This window comes from Narcine bancroftii, chromosome 1, assembly GCF_036971445.1.
Source record: "Narcine bancroftii isolate sNarBan1 chromosome 1, sNarBan1.hap1, whole genome shotgun sequence".
Taxonomy (NCBI): Eukaryota; Metazoa; Chordata; class Chondrichthyes; order Torpediniformes; family Narcinidae; genus Narcine; species Narcine bancroftii.
This window is the reverse complement of record NC_091469.1, coordinates 470,745,419-470,763,136: the sequence shown is the minus strand read 5'-3', so window position 1 is coordinate 470,763,136 and position 17,718 is coordinate 470,745,419. Positions and strand designations below refer to the sequence as shown.

The following is a 17,718-nucleotide window of genomic DNA, read 5'->3' as shown; positions in this document are numbered from 1 at the left end:
AAGGACAGGAAATTACTGGATCACCGGAGAGTGAGTTTGTAGAAAACCTAAGAGATGGATTTTTTGATCAGCTTGTTGAGTAGCTCACCAGGGGATCTGCAGTTCTCGATTTGGTCATGTACAATGAACCTGAGGTCGTTAGGGAGTTAAACGTCTTAGAACCTCCAGGAAATAGTGATCTTGGTTGAATTCGTTTTCAAATTTGAAAAGGTAAAACTGTTATCGGAAGTATCAATTTTTCAGTGGAATAAAGGAAATTATGGTAGTATGAGAAAGGAACTGGCTCGTCAACTGGAAAAGCAAACTAGTTGGTGGAACAGAGCAGGATTAGAAGATATTTTTGCAAATATTAAAAGGCATACAGGATAGATATGTTCCAAGGAAAAGGAAATTAGTCAAAGGAATGATGGGACCAATGTGGCTAACAAAAGAAGTGAAGGCTAAGATAAAAGCAAAGAGGGCATACAAGGAAGCTAAAACTAGTGGGGAATCAGAGGACTGGGATTCCTTTAGAAACTTACAGAAAGAAATAAAAGTAAGTTATAAGGAAAGAAAAGATGAGTTATGAAAGGAGATTGGCAAACAATATAGAAAAATAGAGTTTTTTTAAATATATAAAGAATAAAACTATGTTGACATAGGACTGATAGAGGATGATGCTGGAGAAATTATAATAGGTTATGAAGGAGTGGCAGAAGAATCAAATCAATATTTTACATCAGTATTCACTGTGGAAGACATTAGTAATATCCCTGACAGACACAGGCTTCAGGGAGTAGAGTTGGATACAGTTAAGATTGCAAGAGAAATTGTGCTAGGTAAATTGAATGGATTAAAGATAGATAAATCTCCCAGACCGGATGAAGTACATCCGCGGCTTTTGAAAGAGGTGGCTTTGGAGATTGTAGATCCATTGGTGACAATCTTCCAGAAATCAATAGTCTCTGGCGTGGTTCCAGGGGATTGGAAGGTTGCAAATGTTGATCTGCAGTACAAATAAGGTGGGAAACAAAAAAAAGGAAACTATGGACCCATAAGTCTGACGGTGGTTGGGAAGATATGAGAGTCAATCCTCAAGGATGAAGTTATGAAATACCTGGCAATGCATGACAGGATAGGTCCTAGTCAGCACGGTTTTTGAATGGGTAGATCATGCTTGACCAGCCTATTAAAGTTTTTTTTTAAGAAGTCTCAGGTAGGATAGACAAAGGGGAGGCTGTGGATGTTATATATTTGGATTTTCAAAAGGTTTTCGATAAGATGCCGCATGTTAGGCTGATAAATAATATGAAGGTTCATGGAATTACAGGGACGCTATTAGACTGGATAGTAAATTGGCTGATAGGCAGAAAGCAAAGGGTTGAAACTAAGGGATCCCGTTCAGGATGGCTGCCTGTAACAAGCGGTGTTCCGCAGGGGTCAGTCTTGGTGCCGCTGCTGTTTACAATTTATATTAATGATTTGGATGGTAGAATGAATGGTTTTGTGGCCAAATTTGCGGATGACACCAAGATCGGTGGCGGAGCAGCAAGTGTTGACAAAACCGTAAAAATGCAGAGGGATATTGGACAGATTGAGAGACGGGGCCAAAATATGGCAAATGAAGTCCAATGTTGAGAAGTGTTCAGTTCTACATTTTGGCATTGGGAATAAACAGGCAGTGTATTATCTGGATGGGGAGAAAATTCAATCCTCGGAGGTGCAGAGAGACCTGGGCCTCCTTGTGCAGAGAAATCTAAAGTTAAATGCCCAGGTGGGATTGGTAGTGAAGAAGGCGAATGCTACGCTAGCATTCATTTCAAGAGGAATATAGAAGAGTAGAGAGGTGTTAATGAGACTTTAATGGGGCACTCCCATTTGGAGTACTGTGTAGAGTTTTGGGCCCCTATCTTAGAAAAGGATGTGATGTTGTTGGAGAGAGTGCAGAGGAGATTTACTAGGATGATTCCTGGAATGCAGGGGCTGGCTTATGGGGAGCGTTTGGCAGCTCTTTGGCTGTATTTGTTGGAGTATAGGAGAATGAGGGGGGATCTCATTGAGACATTTCGAATATTGAAAGGTTTTGACAGAGTGAATGCGGATAAGTTATTTCCCTTGATGGATGAATCGAGGACAAGGGGTCTTAGTCTTAAAATTAGAAGTTATCCAATTAAAACAGAGAGGAGGAAGAATTTCTTTAGTCGAGGGTCGTGGATCTGTGGAACTCAGAGCTGTACAAAGCAGTGGAGACCAGATTACTGGGAGTATTTAAACAGGAAATGGACGAGTATCTCATTAGTAAAGGTATGAAGGGATATGAGGAAAAAGCTAGAAATTGGAACTAGGTTTGAGCATAGTTCAGCTTAGTGTAGAGTCATGGAACAGACTCGATGGGCCTCGTGGCCTGCTTCTGTTCCTTTTATCTTGTGATCTTTATTAGCTTTGCAAAGCGGGTATTCTGTTCCACAAGAAGACCTGTTGTAACCTTTGTAACGTACAACAGGGTCCTTCTGCCAGAAAGCCCATTCACAGTTGGGCACAAAGCCCGTTTATGACCCTGTAATCTGCAGATTTCAGCAAAACCTCAGGCGTGGGTTTCAAAACCAGCGTGGCCTTGGTTCTCAAGTCTTGCAGCTGTGCAACTAAAATAAAACAATTTCTTTATATGGTTTAACAAACTCTAGTATTTTCCCATAAAAATATTATTTTTAAGCCTTTTCCTGCTGCTGAAATTTATAGAAATGAAAGAAGCAAATTTGTACAATCCTGCTATAATCTGTCAGGCTTTGATTATAGTTTTATCTCCCTTTTAAAAATGGCAGTTCTTATCTAATCTGACTTCATTTCCGAAAACATAATTTTAATGTGACAAGGAAATTTCATTCCTCAAAATCAAGATTTGTCTCATTAGGTCCTTGTGCTTTGTTTTCATATGTAATAAGCTTATGAATCATGACAAAATTGTTTAGTAGAGGTGCATTTGGCCCCTTTTCGGCCAGAAGGGCCTATGACCATGCTGCATCTCCAAATTAAAAAAAAAATTAAAATCTCTCCATGCCGAAAGTTGGAAGACAAGTTGGAAAATTTTTGAGTTTTATTTTGAAGAAGTTTTCAGGTAAAAATACATGTCAAGCAAGGAATTACTTAAAGATAACACCAGCAATTGAGTATAAGGAAAAGACTAAGTTAGATCATCTTGATCAAAACGGGGAAAGATAGAAATATAACAGGTGTTTGGCAAGTTCAAAAGTAAGGAGATTAGACGTCATAAAGAGATTACTATTGAACAGGAGACTGTGAGACTGCGAGAGCGCTGGAGGTAAATCCAGAGGCACTCAGTAACTCTGAAGGGTCTTCCTTCTGCTTCTTTCTCTCGGACTGATACTAATCTTTTCCTGATGGCAGGCAGAGGGCAATTTTGTGTAATATTACGTTATTGTCATGAATTGTAAAGGAATCTTGAGATGTTGTAAGGCTAACCAGAGAAATAAAGAAACAAAACGTGTCCAGAGCAAAAATAAAAATGATAGGCTAATCGATAGTCATTATCTGTATCAATGGGGGCACTGGTGATGAGCTCAAATCTTGAACTCATTAAATTTGGAAGGTTGTAAATTATTTAATCGGAAATGGCATTGTTCAACTTTATATTAATTAAATCCAAATGTTGACTTTTTTTGGTTAGTAATTGGCAATGGTAATTTCTACATGCATCTTTTCTAGGCCCTTCACCTTTTTTTTGCCATTATTTTGCTTTACACTAATAATCCCTTTACTAATTTCCTGCCAGTCACAGATCTTTCCCCGTCTTGTTTCAAGCCTGTAAATTCTGTTAAAAGATCATTGATCTGAAATATTAAGTCTGTTTCTCTCCCCAGCATATTGCTTGACAATGTTTTCTGCTTTTACTTATGGCATCTGCTTTATGATGTTCTTGTTTTACTTAGCTTAATTGGTTTCAATTTGTGGTCACCAGTTTTCAATACTGAATTGATTATTTGACATGCCATTTTGTGTTTTATGGAAATACTAATTTGAATTCCTGAGAGGCATTTAAAGTAAAGATATCATTTGTAAATTTATTGTATTTAGATAAACAATTACTTCATGTCAGCATCTCTTTATTATTAGGTCACACAGCTATATGTGCCCTCAGCCAGGCACGTTTGGAGGATGCGTCGAATGGGAAGGATAGGACCATTGCAATCAACACTAGATGGTAATTGCTATCCTCTTACGAAAGTTCATTTATATTACATTAAATGAAGAGTTTATTGCACGGTTCACTGCCATCTATGTCTGCAGAAATTGCTATCAACATTTCTCTCAAAAGGGAGTGGTAAATATATTGAGTAGAAACATGACTGAAGTGTGTATGATGATGAATGAGGAAGGTAAATTGAAGGAATCTAGAAATTTGGCAAATACTTGAATATCTGTTTGGTGTGAGACATCTCTGGATAATAAATCTGCACTCTTGTTTAAACGGTAGACAAAAATGTGATAAATGTGCTTATGATGTGGTCTAATAATACCATTCGTTGATATTACCAATTATGAGACTTGAGGCATTCTGGGTTTAGAGATAGTCCAGAGTAAAATCCAGAGAGTGACTCTATTTTCAAGAAAAGAATGAAAAACATTTAGCATTCTATTCTCTATGCTTCCTACCATTATCCTCCATGTCATTCTCATTGAAAGCAAAGTACTCAGTTAGGACATAATTAAATTAGATAATCTGTAGATGCTGGGGTCAAGTGCACTGCACAAAGAATTCTGAGGAAGGACCCAGGCCCAAAGCATCTTGGATGCTGTGAGAGCTGCTGAGTTTCCCCAGCACATTTGTCATTTAGAACCTCACCCATTTCCTCTGACTAAGACATAAACTTTATCCTTTGTCCTTGGAAAAACTCTGTTTCTTTGATTGTAATTCTGGTGTAGCTGCAAGGTAAGAATGCATGTTGAAGGTAGATTTAGGGCTACTCTGATTATCCATCAGCTCTGTATTTGCAGATGTACGTTGGCTCTGTTTACTTGACTGTAACCTTAGCGCAACCCGTTTCTTTACCTTGTAGCTACTCTGTGTTCTCTACACACCTATATACATGTGCCCTTTCATCCTTAAGTGATTCCTTTTACCAAACCTTCTTTACAAACTCCTTCCTTGGGGCATTCATTCTTGTGAAGATCTTGGGGAGTTTTTCTACATGAAAAGTACTGCCAAATCCCAACTGCTCTAAATGTTGTTTAATTTGGAGTAACAAGGTAGTGGAGTTCAAAATTCTGGAATCATGTAAACAAATAAAAACAATTGGCCGCAGTTATTGCAGAGTTTGTAGAGTAGAAAGATGTTTCCCCTGTAATTTCAGCTGTAAGGAATTGTGGCCTTGATCTCGAGCTATTTTTAGAATCAAAAATATCCAGTCTTTAGCTTCCTTGTTTATTTGCAATTTCTTTAAGTAGTTTGATTTGGAAGGTTTTCCAAATTAGATTAAAAATAACATTTTACTGAAATGTAGAATAAAACAACTCTTGACTTTAAATATGAAAAAAAATTAAAATGTTTTTCCACATTATCAAATTTGAAAAGTCTTAGCATCAGTGCACACTGTATGCTATTTGTGCAATACGGGCATTGTTTTACCATGGTTCCTTTACCTCCTGCTTTAAGTAGGTTTGGGAGAATTTTCAAGACTACATGTGAAGCATTTACTTGATAGACCAATTATATCTTTAATGTTAAATGGCTTGAATTTTGAATACAATTCAGCAAAGAATACAGTGTGAAACAAGCAGATAACAATGTGTGTATGATTTGTTTAATGCCACTTGACTCCACATGGAATAAACTCAATTAGTGTTAAAGTACCGTTGAAGCACATATGGCTGTGTTTGTTTGGCCTTTTTCATTTACTTAAATGGCAGTCACTAGAATGATAAATAGACTTCATTGATCAGCAGAGAACATATTTCTCGTAAAAGATAGAAACTTGATGGAGAAATGCAGATAAAATTGACTAATTGACCAGAATAATTGAGCTCTAGTGGTAGGATAGTGGTTTTAACTTTGCTGCACAGGCAATTTTTGTTTGAATGCTTTTTACACTGTGTGAATGAACAAGTAACATTGAGTCAATGAAAAAAAATATTTGATGGACAGCCGCATTTTCCCCATTTCTTTGAGGACATTGTTCGCATTCTAGCTTAAAACTTAGTGCAAATTTTTGAATGAAGGTAAAACTTCAACTGTTCCTCCAAAATTTCAATTTTTCCCACCGAGAAGATGAGGGGAAAAAAGTGGATGGGAATTGCTATCACTTGGAAATTTGAATTCCTGTGAGGCATTTAATGTTATTTCTCTTCCCACAAATGTGATCTGGCCTGCTTTGTATGTCCAGCATTTTCAGTTTTCATTTGCCCTCCAATATAGGAAGCCAGTATCTTATTGTCACATGTACAAAGATGCAGTGAACAGACCAGTAAACGGTAAAACAAGTAAGATAGTACAAAAGTGAAGAGTAACAAAGAGAGCAAAAGCAACATAATTTACTATTGTGGGGTTCATTCAGGAGGCAGACGATGGCAGGAAAGAAATGGTCCTTGAATCTGCTGGTGCCTGATCTCATACTCGTGAATTTTCTTTGGTGGGAGGGCAGGTAAAGAGAGTTTTGCTGGGTTAAGATGTGTTGCTGCTTTTCCAAGGCATTGGGAGTTATAGTTTTTTTTTATTAAATTTTTTATTTTTCACACCATAAATCACAATAGCCATGATATACACTTTTTCTTTTCCACACATTTACAGTGACTTTTTCTCCCTCCCCCCTCCCTCCTCCCAAGCCACCCCCCCATCCCCCCCCCTCTCATCCATTTTAGTTATACAATCTAGGTTGCATTAATTCAGTTAGACAATGTTGTCATTCAACAAAAATACACCAGAAATTCTACTGAGTCCATTCTTTTCTTTTCTTCTCCTTCCATCAACTTAGGTAATGTTTGTTCCCGGTAGGTTTTCGCTATTGTATTTAATGTAAGGCTCCCATACTTGTTCGAATATTTCAATATTATTTCTTAAACTATATGTTATTTTTTCTAATGGAATACATTTATTCATTTCTATATACCATTGTTGTATTTTCAAATTATCTTCCAATTTCCAGGTTGACATAATACATTTTTTTGCTACAGCTAGGGCTATCTTAACAAATCTTTTTTGTGCATCCTCCAAGTCAATTCCAAATTCTTTATTTTTTATGTTACTTAGGAGAAAGATCTCTGGATTCTTTGGTATATTGTTTTCTGTTATTTTATTTAATATCTGATTGAGATCATCCCAAAATTTTTCTACTCTCTCACATGTCCAGATTGCATGAATTGTTGTTCCCCTTTCTTTTTTACATCGAAAACATCTATCAGATACTGTTGGGTCCCATTTATTTAACTTTTGCGGTGTAATGTATAGTCTGTGTAACCAATTATATTGTATCATACGCAGCCTCGTATTTATTGTATTTCTCATCGTTCCAGAGCATAACTTCTCCCATGTTTCCTTTTTTATCTTTATATTTAAATCTTGTTCCCATTTTTGTTTAGTTTTACCATTTGTTTCCTCATTTTCCTTTTCTTGCAGTTTAATATACATATTTTTTATAAATCTTTTGATTAACATTGTATCTGTAATCACATATTCAAGGTTACTTCCCTCTGGTAAACTCAAGTTGCTTCCTAATTTATCTTTCAAGTAGGATCTCAGTTGGTAATATGCCAGCGCTGTATCTCCCGTTATATTGTACCTATCTCTCATTTGTTCAAAGGATAAGAATCTACTTCCTGAAAAACAATTTTCTATTCTTTTAATCCCTTTTTTTTCCCATTTTCTAAAGGCAAGGTTGTCTTTTGTAAAAGGGAGTAGCTTATTTTGCGTCAATATTAGTTTTGGTATTTGGTAATTTATTTTATTTCTTTCTACATGAATCTTCTTCCATATATTGAGGAGATGGTGTAATACTGGAGAAGTTCTATGTTGTACCAATTTTTCGTCCCATTTATATAATATGTGTTCAGGTATCTTTTCCCCTATTTTATCTAATTCTAGTCTCGTCCAGTCTGGTTTTTCCCTTGTTTGATAAAAATCTGATAGGTACCTTAATTGTGCGGCTCTATAATAATTTTTGAAGTTTGGCAATTGTAAGCCTCCTTGTTTATACCATTCTGTTAATTTGTCTAGTGCTATCCTCGGTTTCCCCCCTCTCCATAAAAATCTCCTTATTATTTTCTTTAACTCTTTGAAGAATTTTTCTGTCAGTTGTATTGGCAATGCCTGAAATAAGTATAGTATCCTTGGAAAAATGTTCATTTTAATACAGTTTATCCTTCCTATCAGTGTTAGTGGTAGCTCTTTCCAATGCTCTAAATCGTCCTGTAATTTTTTCATTAGTGGATTGTAATTGAGTTTATATAATTGGCCTAGATATTTGTTTATTTGCACACCTAGGTATCTTATTGCCTGCGTTTGCCATCTGAATGGGGATTCCTCCTTAAATTTTGAGAAATCCGCGTTATTCATAGGCATTGCTTCACTTTTATTTACGTTTATCTTGTATCCCGACACTTCTCCATATTCCTTCAATTTCTTATATAGTTCTTTTATTGATAGTTCTGGTTCTGTTAAGTACACTATCACATCATCCGCAAACAGACTGATTTTATATTCCCTGTCTTTTATTTTTATTCCTTTTATATTATTATCTCTTCTTATCGATTCTGCTAGTGGTTCTATAGCTAGCGCAAACAATAATGGTGATAGTGGGCATCCCTGCCGCGTTGACCTGCTTAAGTTGACGCTTGCGAGTGGATTCGCAAATCCAAATGGAGAGGGGAGATGTGGTTGTCCGACAAGGGATAAAGGGCAACTCAGGAGGGGAAGGGGAGATTGGGGATAAAGAAGATAGAAATAGGAGAATAAGGAAAATGTTGGATGTTGTAGGAATGTTGTCTGGTAAAGAGTTGAAAATAAGAAAACAGAAATGGAAAAGGAGGAAAGGTAATGATGGAAAAACGGAAAGAGAAGATAAACAAAATATAAAATGGCTACGCTGAACTATATGACTCTAAATATTAATGGAATACATAACCAAATTAAAAGGAAGAAACTACTAAATTTACTGAAAAAGGAAAAAATAGATATAGCATTTGTCCAAGAAACACACTTAACTGAATTGGAGCACAAGAAATTAAAGAGAGATTGGGTAGGACATGTAACAGCAGCATCGTATAATTCAAAAGCAAGAGGAGTGGCTATATTAATTAGCAAAAATGTGCCATTTAAAATAGAAGAGGAAATAATAGATCCAGCAGGGAGATATGTTATGATAAAATGTCAGATATATTCAGAGCTTTGGAATCTACTTAATATATATTCACCTAACGAAGAAGATCAAAAGTTTATGCAAGATATCTTTTTGAAGGTAGCTAATACGCAAGGGAACATACTAATAGGAGGGGATTTCAATCTGAATTTGGATCCAAATATGGATAAAACGGGGAAAAAAATTAACAGGAAGAACAAAGTAACCAAATTTATAATTAAATCAATGCAAGAAATGAAACTTGTGGACATATGGAGGAAACAAAACCCAAAAGAAAAGGAATACTCATACTACTCGACTAGACATAAAACATACTCAAGGATAGACCTATTCCTGTTATCAGCCCACATACAAGGGAGAGTTAGGAAAACGGAATATAAAGCTAGACTATTATCGGACCACTCACCCCTGTTATTGGCAATAGAGTAGAAGACATCCCTCCAAGAATGTATAGAGGGAGTTATAGTTGATGGAGGAGAGGGACATGTTGGATTCTAGTTTAAATCTAGAACAGTAGTTTATTCCTGTGAACTTGTTAGTGGCATGTTGCATGTTTTGCAATTTTCTCATTTTAAAATTTAGATATAATGGCTCATTTTGTATCTGTTGTATTTTTTTCAGTTGGGCAGGAACCAGCTCAGTTATCAGTCGCTGAAGAACGTCATCTTGCCATTTTAACTGAATTGCCCTTTGTAGTCCCATTTGAAGAACGAGTAAAGGTAAATATGATTCTGCTGTATATTTCAGATGCTGGCATTTTGTTTTGTAATATTGTCTGACTATTTTGTCGCAGTTTATTTTAACTCATTTAATGGAAAGTTGGTTATGTTTCTAATAAAGTCGTACAATAACATGCATGATTTAAAATTAGTAAAACCTAACTTTGGAGGCCTTTTTTAGTTCTTTTAGTTGCATGTGTAACAGAAGAAATTCTTTAAAGTTCATTCTAATCTTTTGCAGATAACTACCACTTCATAGTTTGCTTTTTACTTCAACAATGCTGACATACAAATCCCACTGAATAAATCATTTTCTTTCTCATGATCAGGGTTCAATTCATTTAGTTATAGAGGTGAATTGGAATAATGAACACAGATCAACATTGTTTATTTTAGAGTAAACGGGCTAGAAAGAGCTTAAGAAAAATCAAATTAGTGGTTAGACATTTGACAGCAAAGCGATACTGGGTATACTTTTTTAAAAAAAAAACCCTCACTTACCATGTCTGAAGAACAACAGTTGAGCTACAGGCACTGTATTTCAGTGATAAAGATTTTTGAAAGGTAGAACTAAGATAAATAAAGGCAGCTGAGGGGTTACTTAGCCATGAAAGGACACTCGTGTTCCCAAGTGTTTGCAAATATCTAGACTCTCAAATGATAGATTTATAGCACAAGAAGCCATTTAGTATATCATGTGTGTTTCTCCTGAACTTCCCTCTAACCATTACAAATTACATTTATGTCCTGTAATTATTGACTATTCTGCTAAAGGATCTCGGACCTTCCTATATTCTAACCTCAAAATATTGCCTCAGTCTCCTGTTCCAAAAGAAGTTGCCCAACATGGTTTGCCTGAAGTCCCAACTCTTTGTGCTGGTCTGAAGTCAATCCAGAGATTGTTGTGGCCACTGAAGACATCTTTGAAGCCCCCCACCTGCCTTTCACTTCCATGTGCCTTGTTTATGTTGTAGGTTTTAGTTGGAATGATCTTGTAATGCTTATCTCAGAGTAAATATTGTTTAGGACTTGTCTAGAGCTCGCTCATCCTTAACGTAGATCTTGTTTTCAATCCTACACCTGACTGAGGTTAGTGCAGGTGGGGCTGCCATATTTAGTTGCCACAATCCAATAATAGGGAAGTGTAGTTAACATGATACCATTCTGCAGATCAATAGAAACTTGGGCTGATAGATCCTGGCATTGGACCATATATTTTCTTCTGCAGTTATATTCATAAAGTGGTCAAATCTCCCAATTCTATATTTCTGTGGTGCCTTGAAATACTTATATTTATTATCTTAGCTGTTTTGTGCACATTGCAATGAATTCAGGGATCGAGAAATGTTTCTCTCCATTTGCCTGAAACTCCTGCAATCAGGATTATTGTTCTATAAGCTATTTGTCAGCAATTTGTGATCAATGAATACTTGGTGTTGATGGGTTCTCAGCTCTTCCCTTTATTTGTTGATTTGCAGTGAATACTCTTAAGAAGTGCTATATTTCTTTAGTCATTCTTTTGCCTTTCAAATTTGCTTACTAATGACCTTTTCATTGCAGCCTGGTTCTCTTCTGAATCTGTTAAGATTACCATACCCTGCTATCGTATCTAGTTCAAACTCTCACCAAAATTTTTCTGCTGCAGAATTTAGAGGTTCAACCTGGCTAACTAGAAGAGATTAAGGAATGAAGACTTGCCAAATAAATAACTCCTTACTTTGGTTATGTTTTTAACACAGCAAGGGGTAAAATATATTTACCCAAAACATTAACAATCAAAGCTTAGGAAGGAGGAAGAATGGAATGAAATTGATATTAGTAGGGGAAATGGTGTTTGTGAAATTGATTAGATTGAAGGTCAATTAGATATGCAGAGCCTGAACTGCAACCCAGGCTATCAGTGTGGCCCTTGAAATAATAGATGCATTTCCATTCATATTTCTGAACTTTCATAGCTTCTGGAATGGTTCCAGATGTTTTAGATGTGGGAATTAAATTTAATACTTCAAAATTTGCGAATGATAGAAGTCTGGGTGGGAGTATGAGATGGATGCAGGGAAGCTTCATTGATTTGGGGTGCTTTAAGGAATGGGTGTGGCAGATGAAGGCTATCCACTTTGGTGGCATGGACCAGAAGGCAGAATATTCCTTGAATGGTTTTTTGGAAAGGCAGGGCGCATGAGATCTATTTATGGACTAGTAGCTAAAAATGGTTAGTTAGGAAGGCGAATGGTCTGCCAGCCTTGATTTAAACAAGCCTTTGTACAAGAAGGCCACACAGTACAAGGATGAGGGGTGAGCTAAGTCGGACTGAAATTAGACATTTTTTTTCACCCAATGAGTAGTGAAGTTGTGGAAATCTGAAGTGTTTAAAGCCGAATAGCTGTATACTTTCAAGAAGGAGTTAGCCGTGAAGGTACTGGGATAAATAGGAGGAATGCAGGAACAGGGAACTGAATTTAGACGATCAGCAATGATAATATTGAATGACAGGCCTAGCTTGAAAGTCTAAATTATCTAAACCTTCCCGATTTTTCTCAGAACGAATCAGAGGGCTGCCAGAATCTGAGGCTCTCTGTCCAACCATCTTCTTGTATCTATACCTTCTAGTGCTTTTCAGCAGTAATTTGGAGAGATTAGAGCTTTGAACTCTTAATTTTAATTGCTGCATCTGTTCACATTCTGCCTGTAAACTCCTATCCATATCACTGATGCCAAAATGGCCAATTGTTCTCAGATTATGAAAGATTATAAATACAGAGGGGGAAAAGACGTGGCGAACATTATTTCATGATTGATTGTAGCATTGCCTAATGTTTGTTAAAACTATTATCATTGCATTTTAAGCCAAGGCCGAAGTTTGCATTAAACCTAAAAGTAACTCATAATGTTTGAAAGTGGTGGAAGAAATTGTTGATGCGTCAAAGTGGATAGCAATGGCCTTTTTGTTTAGGGAAGGATGTTAGTGTATTGGAAGCAGTTTTGAGAAGGTTTGCAAGACAACCCTGGAATGAGGATGCAAGGCTTGTACCTGCTGGAGTTTAGGAACATGAAAGGGGACTTGGTGGAATTATGAGATCCTGACAGGTGTGGTGAAGATTAAATTAGCGTAACTTTTTTTGAAAAAGCATTGGTTGAAGTTTTATCTTTGATCGCTATGAACATCTGGAACTTCCTTCCTCAAAAGGACAGGGAGACAGAGTTTGGGGGTGAGGGATTGAAAGGTTATCCAGAGTTGGATATAAGTGTGGAGTTTGAGCTTAGAATCCAATCAGTAATTGACCAGTTCAATGAAAAGGTTGGCTTTAGGGACAGAGAGGCCATGCTTGTTGCAATTTGTGTCCTCATTTTTTTGGATATGTAGGAGAGTTTGGTGACCAATTAAAAAGGCTTAGCACTAAAATTCCATTGAAATCAGATTCAACAACAAATTTGACAAAGATTGTGTTTATTTGGCACTTTTTGTCAATTTTACTTAACTTTACCTGCAGTGATTTCTTTTTAAGATCTTCCAAAGATTGATATTTGCTGATAAGCAGGAGGTGCAAGGGGAAGGGCCATTTTTAGACGGGATCAATGTCACGATTCGACGCAACTATATCTATGAAGATGCATATGACAAGTTGTCGCCAGAAAATGGTACGTAATAGAAGGTTCATCTTTTGCAATGGTCTTTACTTGAAAATGTATTTATTTAAATCTGACAAGATTAACTTGGTTAACCATACATGCCTGGTTTTGTTGGTTGGGGTGGGGGGGGGGGGGGGGGGTGTGGAGGGGAGGAGAGACGAGAGAGAAAATATTCATTGCATGAAACAGTGATGAAAATGCCCAGGTATTTAAATTTCTCATCATAATAAACATGTTTAATCTTGCAGTGATTGCATTTTTTAACAGTAGCCTGCTGATGCACGTTTTCTGTGCTTGCTGCAAGAATGTGTTTGAGTGAGAATCTGGGGAGAACAGCTGGGCTGCTGTGGTACCGCAGTTCTTACACTGTCAAGTGATGGATTGCTTTGTTTGTTGAACTTGACCTTATTAACTGATTTGAGACTTGCTAATCTATTTCATTTTGCACAGCATTGATATCTTGCTATTGACAGCATGACGATTATTTTAAAAACCAATGATATGGAAACTTTACACCTATATCCATTCCAAATGTGCATTCATGCTTCAACACATCTTGCAGTTTAAATTATTGACACATGGATCAATAAAATAATTCCATCCGTTTTACAAAAAAGTCCATAAAACTGATTACCCATGAGTAAAATTACCTCCGTTATTCCATGGCACTTGTAAACATGTATTTGGAAGCTATTAGAACTTGTATCTCCACCTTTTCCCTTCTGGATCTGAATAATCTGCTTGAGTCACGAATGTGGATGCATCTTTTTTAAAAAAAAAATGATGTGGAAAGTAATTTTACGCCTATTCAGCTTCTATAAAGTTGTTTGTTATCCAGGTATTATGTTACGTAATGTTGCTACACATGATTTGGGGGTATGGAAAAATGGTACTCTCTTGACATTTTTTAGCTGTTATTGCTGCAAAGTTTGGACTACTAGAAGGTATTGGGCAGAAATGTTCATAATTTCTATTGACACCCTCGTGACACACTCTGTCACCATTGTGATAGCCCAACAGGTATTCTTAAGCATTCTGCATGTTTACTGAGCACTTGAAAATATGAAGTTCATTGCATTAAGAAGATTAAAATTTAAGAGAAACATTCACGTGATCTGTAACATTGAACCTACACTTAAGCATTGGAATGATATGAGAGGACTACAATCAGCAAGTGTTATTCTTACAGGCATTTGTCCAGAGACATTTTTCATCATTGAACAAATATTGGGAAAAAAAACTTCTTTTTTCTCTCTTTGGCTTGGCTTCGCGGACGAAGATTTATGGAGGGGGTAAAAGTCCACGTCAGCTGCAGGCTCGTTTGTGGCTGACAAGTCTGATGCGGGACAGGCAGACACGGTTGCAGCGGCTGCAGGGGAAAATTGGTTGGTTGGGGTTGGGTGTTGGGTTTTTCCTCCTTTGCCTTTTGTCAGTGAGGTGGGCCCTGCGGTCTTCTTCAAAGGAGGTTGCTGCCCGCCAAACTGTGAGGCGCCAAGATGCACGGTTTGAGGCGATATCAGCCCACTGGTGGTGGTCAATGTGGCAGGCACCAAGAGATTTCTTTAGGCAGTCCTTGTACCTTTTCTTTGGTGCACCTCTGTCACGGTGGCCAGTGGAGAGCTCGCCATATAACACGATCTTGGGAAGGCGATGGTCCTCCATTCTGGAGACGTGACCCACCCAGCGCAGCTGGATCTTCAACAGCGTGGACTCGATGCTGTCGACCTCTGCCATCTCGAGTACTTCGACGTTAGGGATGAAAGCGCTCCAATGGATGTTGAGGATGGAGCGGAGACAACGCTGGTGGAAGCGTTCTAGGAGCCGTAGGTGATGCCGGTAGAGGACCCATGATTCGGAGCCGAACAGGAGTGTGGGTATGACAACGGCTCTGTATACGCTTATCTTTGTGAGGTTTTTCAGTTGGTTGTTTTTCCAGACTCTTTTGTGTAGTCTTCCAAAGGCGCTATTTGCCTTGGCGAGTCTGTTGTCTATCTCATTGTCGATCCTTGCATCTGATGAAATGGTGCAGCCGAGATAGGTAAAGTGGTTGACCGTTTTAGTTTTGTGTGCCCGATGGAGATGTGGGGGGGCTGGTAGTCATGGTGGGGAGCTGGCTGATGGAGGACCTCAGTTTTCTTCAGGCTGACTTCCAGGCCAAACATTTTGGCAGTTTCCGCAAAGCAGGACGTCAAACGCTGAAGAGCTGGCTCTGAATGGGCAACTAAAGCGGCATCGTCTGCAAAGAGTAGTTCACGGACAAGTTTCTCTTGTGTCTTGGTGTGAGCTTGCAGGCGCCTCAGATTGAAGAGACCCCTATCCGTGCGGTACCGGATGTAAACAGTGTCTTCATTGTTGGGGTCTTTCATGGCTTGGTTCAGCATCATGCTGAAGAAGATTGAAAAGAGGGTTGGTGCGAGAACACAGCCTTGCTTCACGCCATTGTTAATGGAGAAGGGTTCAGAGAGCTCATTGCTGTATCTGACCCGACCTTGTTGGTTTTCGTGCAGTTGGATAATCATGTTGAGGAACTTTGGGGGACATCCGATGCGCTCTAGTATTTGCCAAAGCCCTTTCCTGCTCACGGTGTCGAAGGCTTTGGTGAGGTCAACAAAGGTGATGTAGAGTCCTTTACTTACTGAAATGCATACTACCTTAAAATTGTTCCACTTTCTTAAGTGGGAATGTTGTGATATTTACTGAGATGTTGCTTGTGTATTTCTTTCTGACCTATTTGTATCACAACAGAACACTACAGCATGACACAGGCCAAATCGACCCATCTTCTCTGTGCTGAAGATGCCTTGCCCCATTGATATGCACTCATTCCATACCCCTCTCATCCATGTGTCTATCTGATTTTTTTTCTTAAATGTCAGACCCGAGCTCGCATTCCTAGACCAGTGCCCTTTTGTTTCCCATGCAAGTCCTAACCTGGTTTGTCCTCTAAAAATGCAGCATCTTTCACTTGTCTGCATTAAATTCTACCTGCCATTGTTCCAACTAATTTTGCAAGTTGGACCTGATCCCGTTGCATCCTTTTGAAAGTCTGCAATTTACCACATTATCATCCAGATTATTGATGTAAATGATGAACAACAATGGACCTAGCACTGAACCTTGAGGCTTTCCACTAGTTGTAGACATCTAGTCAGAGAGGCAATCATTCACTACCACTCTTTAGGTTCTCCCACAAAGCCAATGTCTAATCCAATTTATTACCTCATCCAAAATACTGTGTGACTATACCTACTTGATCAATGTCCCATGTGGGACCTTATTAAAGGTTCAGGAGAAACCGCTTTGTGGTGAGAATGTGGAACTTGTTATCAATTGAGTTATTGAAGCAAATAACCTGGCTTTATTTAAAGGCACAGGTTAAGTTCAGTTAAAGGAAGGAAGAAATGGAAGGAAATATTGATGCAGTGAGAGTAATAGGGATGGGAGGAAGATGAATGTTGACACCGACACATCTGTTGAGACAAAATGCCTCTGACTATACAATAGATTCCAGGTAGAATCACTAAAAACTTGATGAAGCTATTTGAATTGTGTCCGTGCTGGATATTACAATTGAAAAGGCTCCAACTAGGAAAAATGAAGTCAACAAGAGTGTTCCTCTTTTTGTTCTGGGGAAACTTAGAAAAGTGATGTTGTTAATGGAGCATTTAAATTTAGTGCATTTTGCTACTTGTCTTTGCAACATTGGCTTTTTCAATAATATTTGGAGAAGTGAAGGTAATAGCTCAACTCAAGATCCATTAATATTATTCTTTTCTGCAATGCACTGTGGAATTATTTGTAGCACGTGATTTTTGGCAAGTAAGCAATAAAAATTGTAATATCAATTGTAATATCCAGCACGGACACAATTCAAATAGCTTCATCAAGTTTTTAGTGATTCTACCTGGAATCTATTGTATAGTCAGAGGCATTTTGTCTCAACAGATGTGTCGGTGTCAACATTCATCTTCCTCCCATCCCTATTGGCACATTCGTAGCCTCTGAGACCTTTTAAGCAAAATTCT

The 17,718-nt window shown here is 37.9% G+C and overlaps 1 protein-coding gene across 11 annotated transcripts in view; it reads left to right on the top strand.

The window, feature by feature from the left end:
* The window catches only part of ube3c (ubiquitin protein ligase E3C), a 194,879-nt gene that overhangs the window by 119,716 nt on the left and 57,445 nt on the right, over positions 1 to 17,718 (top strand). For all 11 annotated transcript variants that reach the window (XM_069914741.1, XM_069914747.1, XM_069914744.1 and 8 more), the window contains 3 exons: positions 4,111 to 4,198; positions 9,966 to 10,063; positions 13,570 to 13,702. In XM_069914741.1, coding sequence (XP_069770842.1) covers positions 4,111 to 4,198; positions 9,966 to 10,063; positions 13,570 to 13,702 — 319 coding nt within the window. The remainder of the gene's footprint in view (positions 1 to 4,110; positions 4,199 to 9,965; positions 10,064 to 13,569; positions 13,703 to 17,718) is intronic.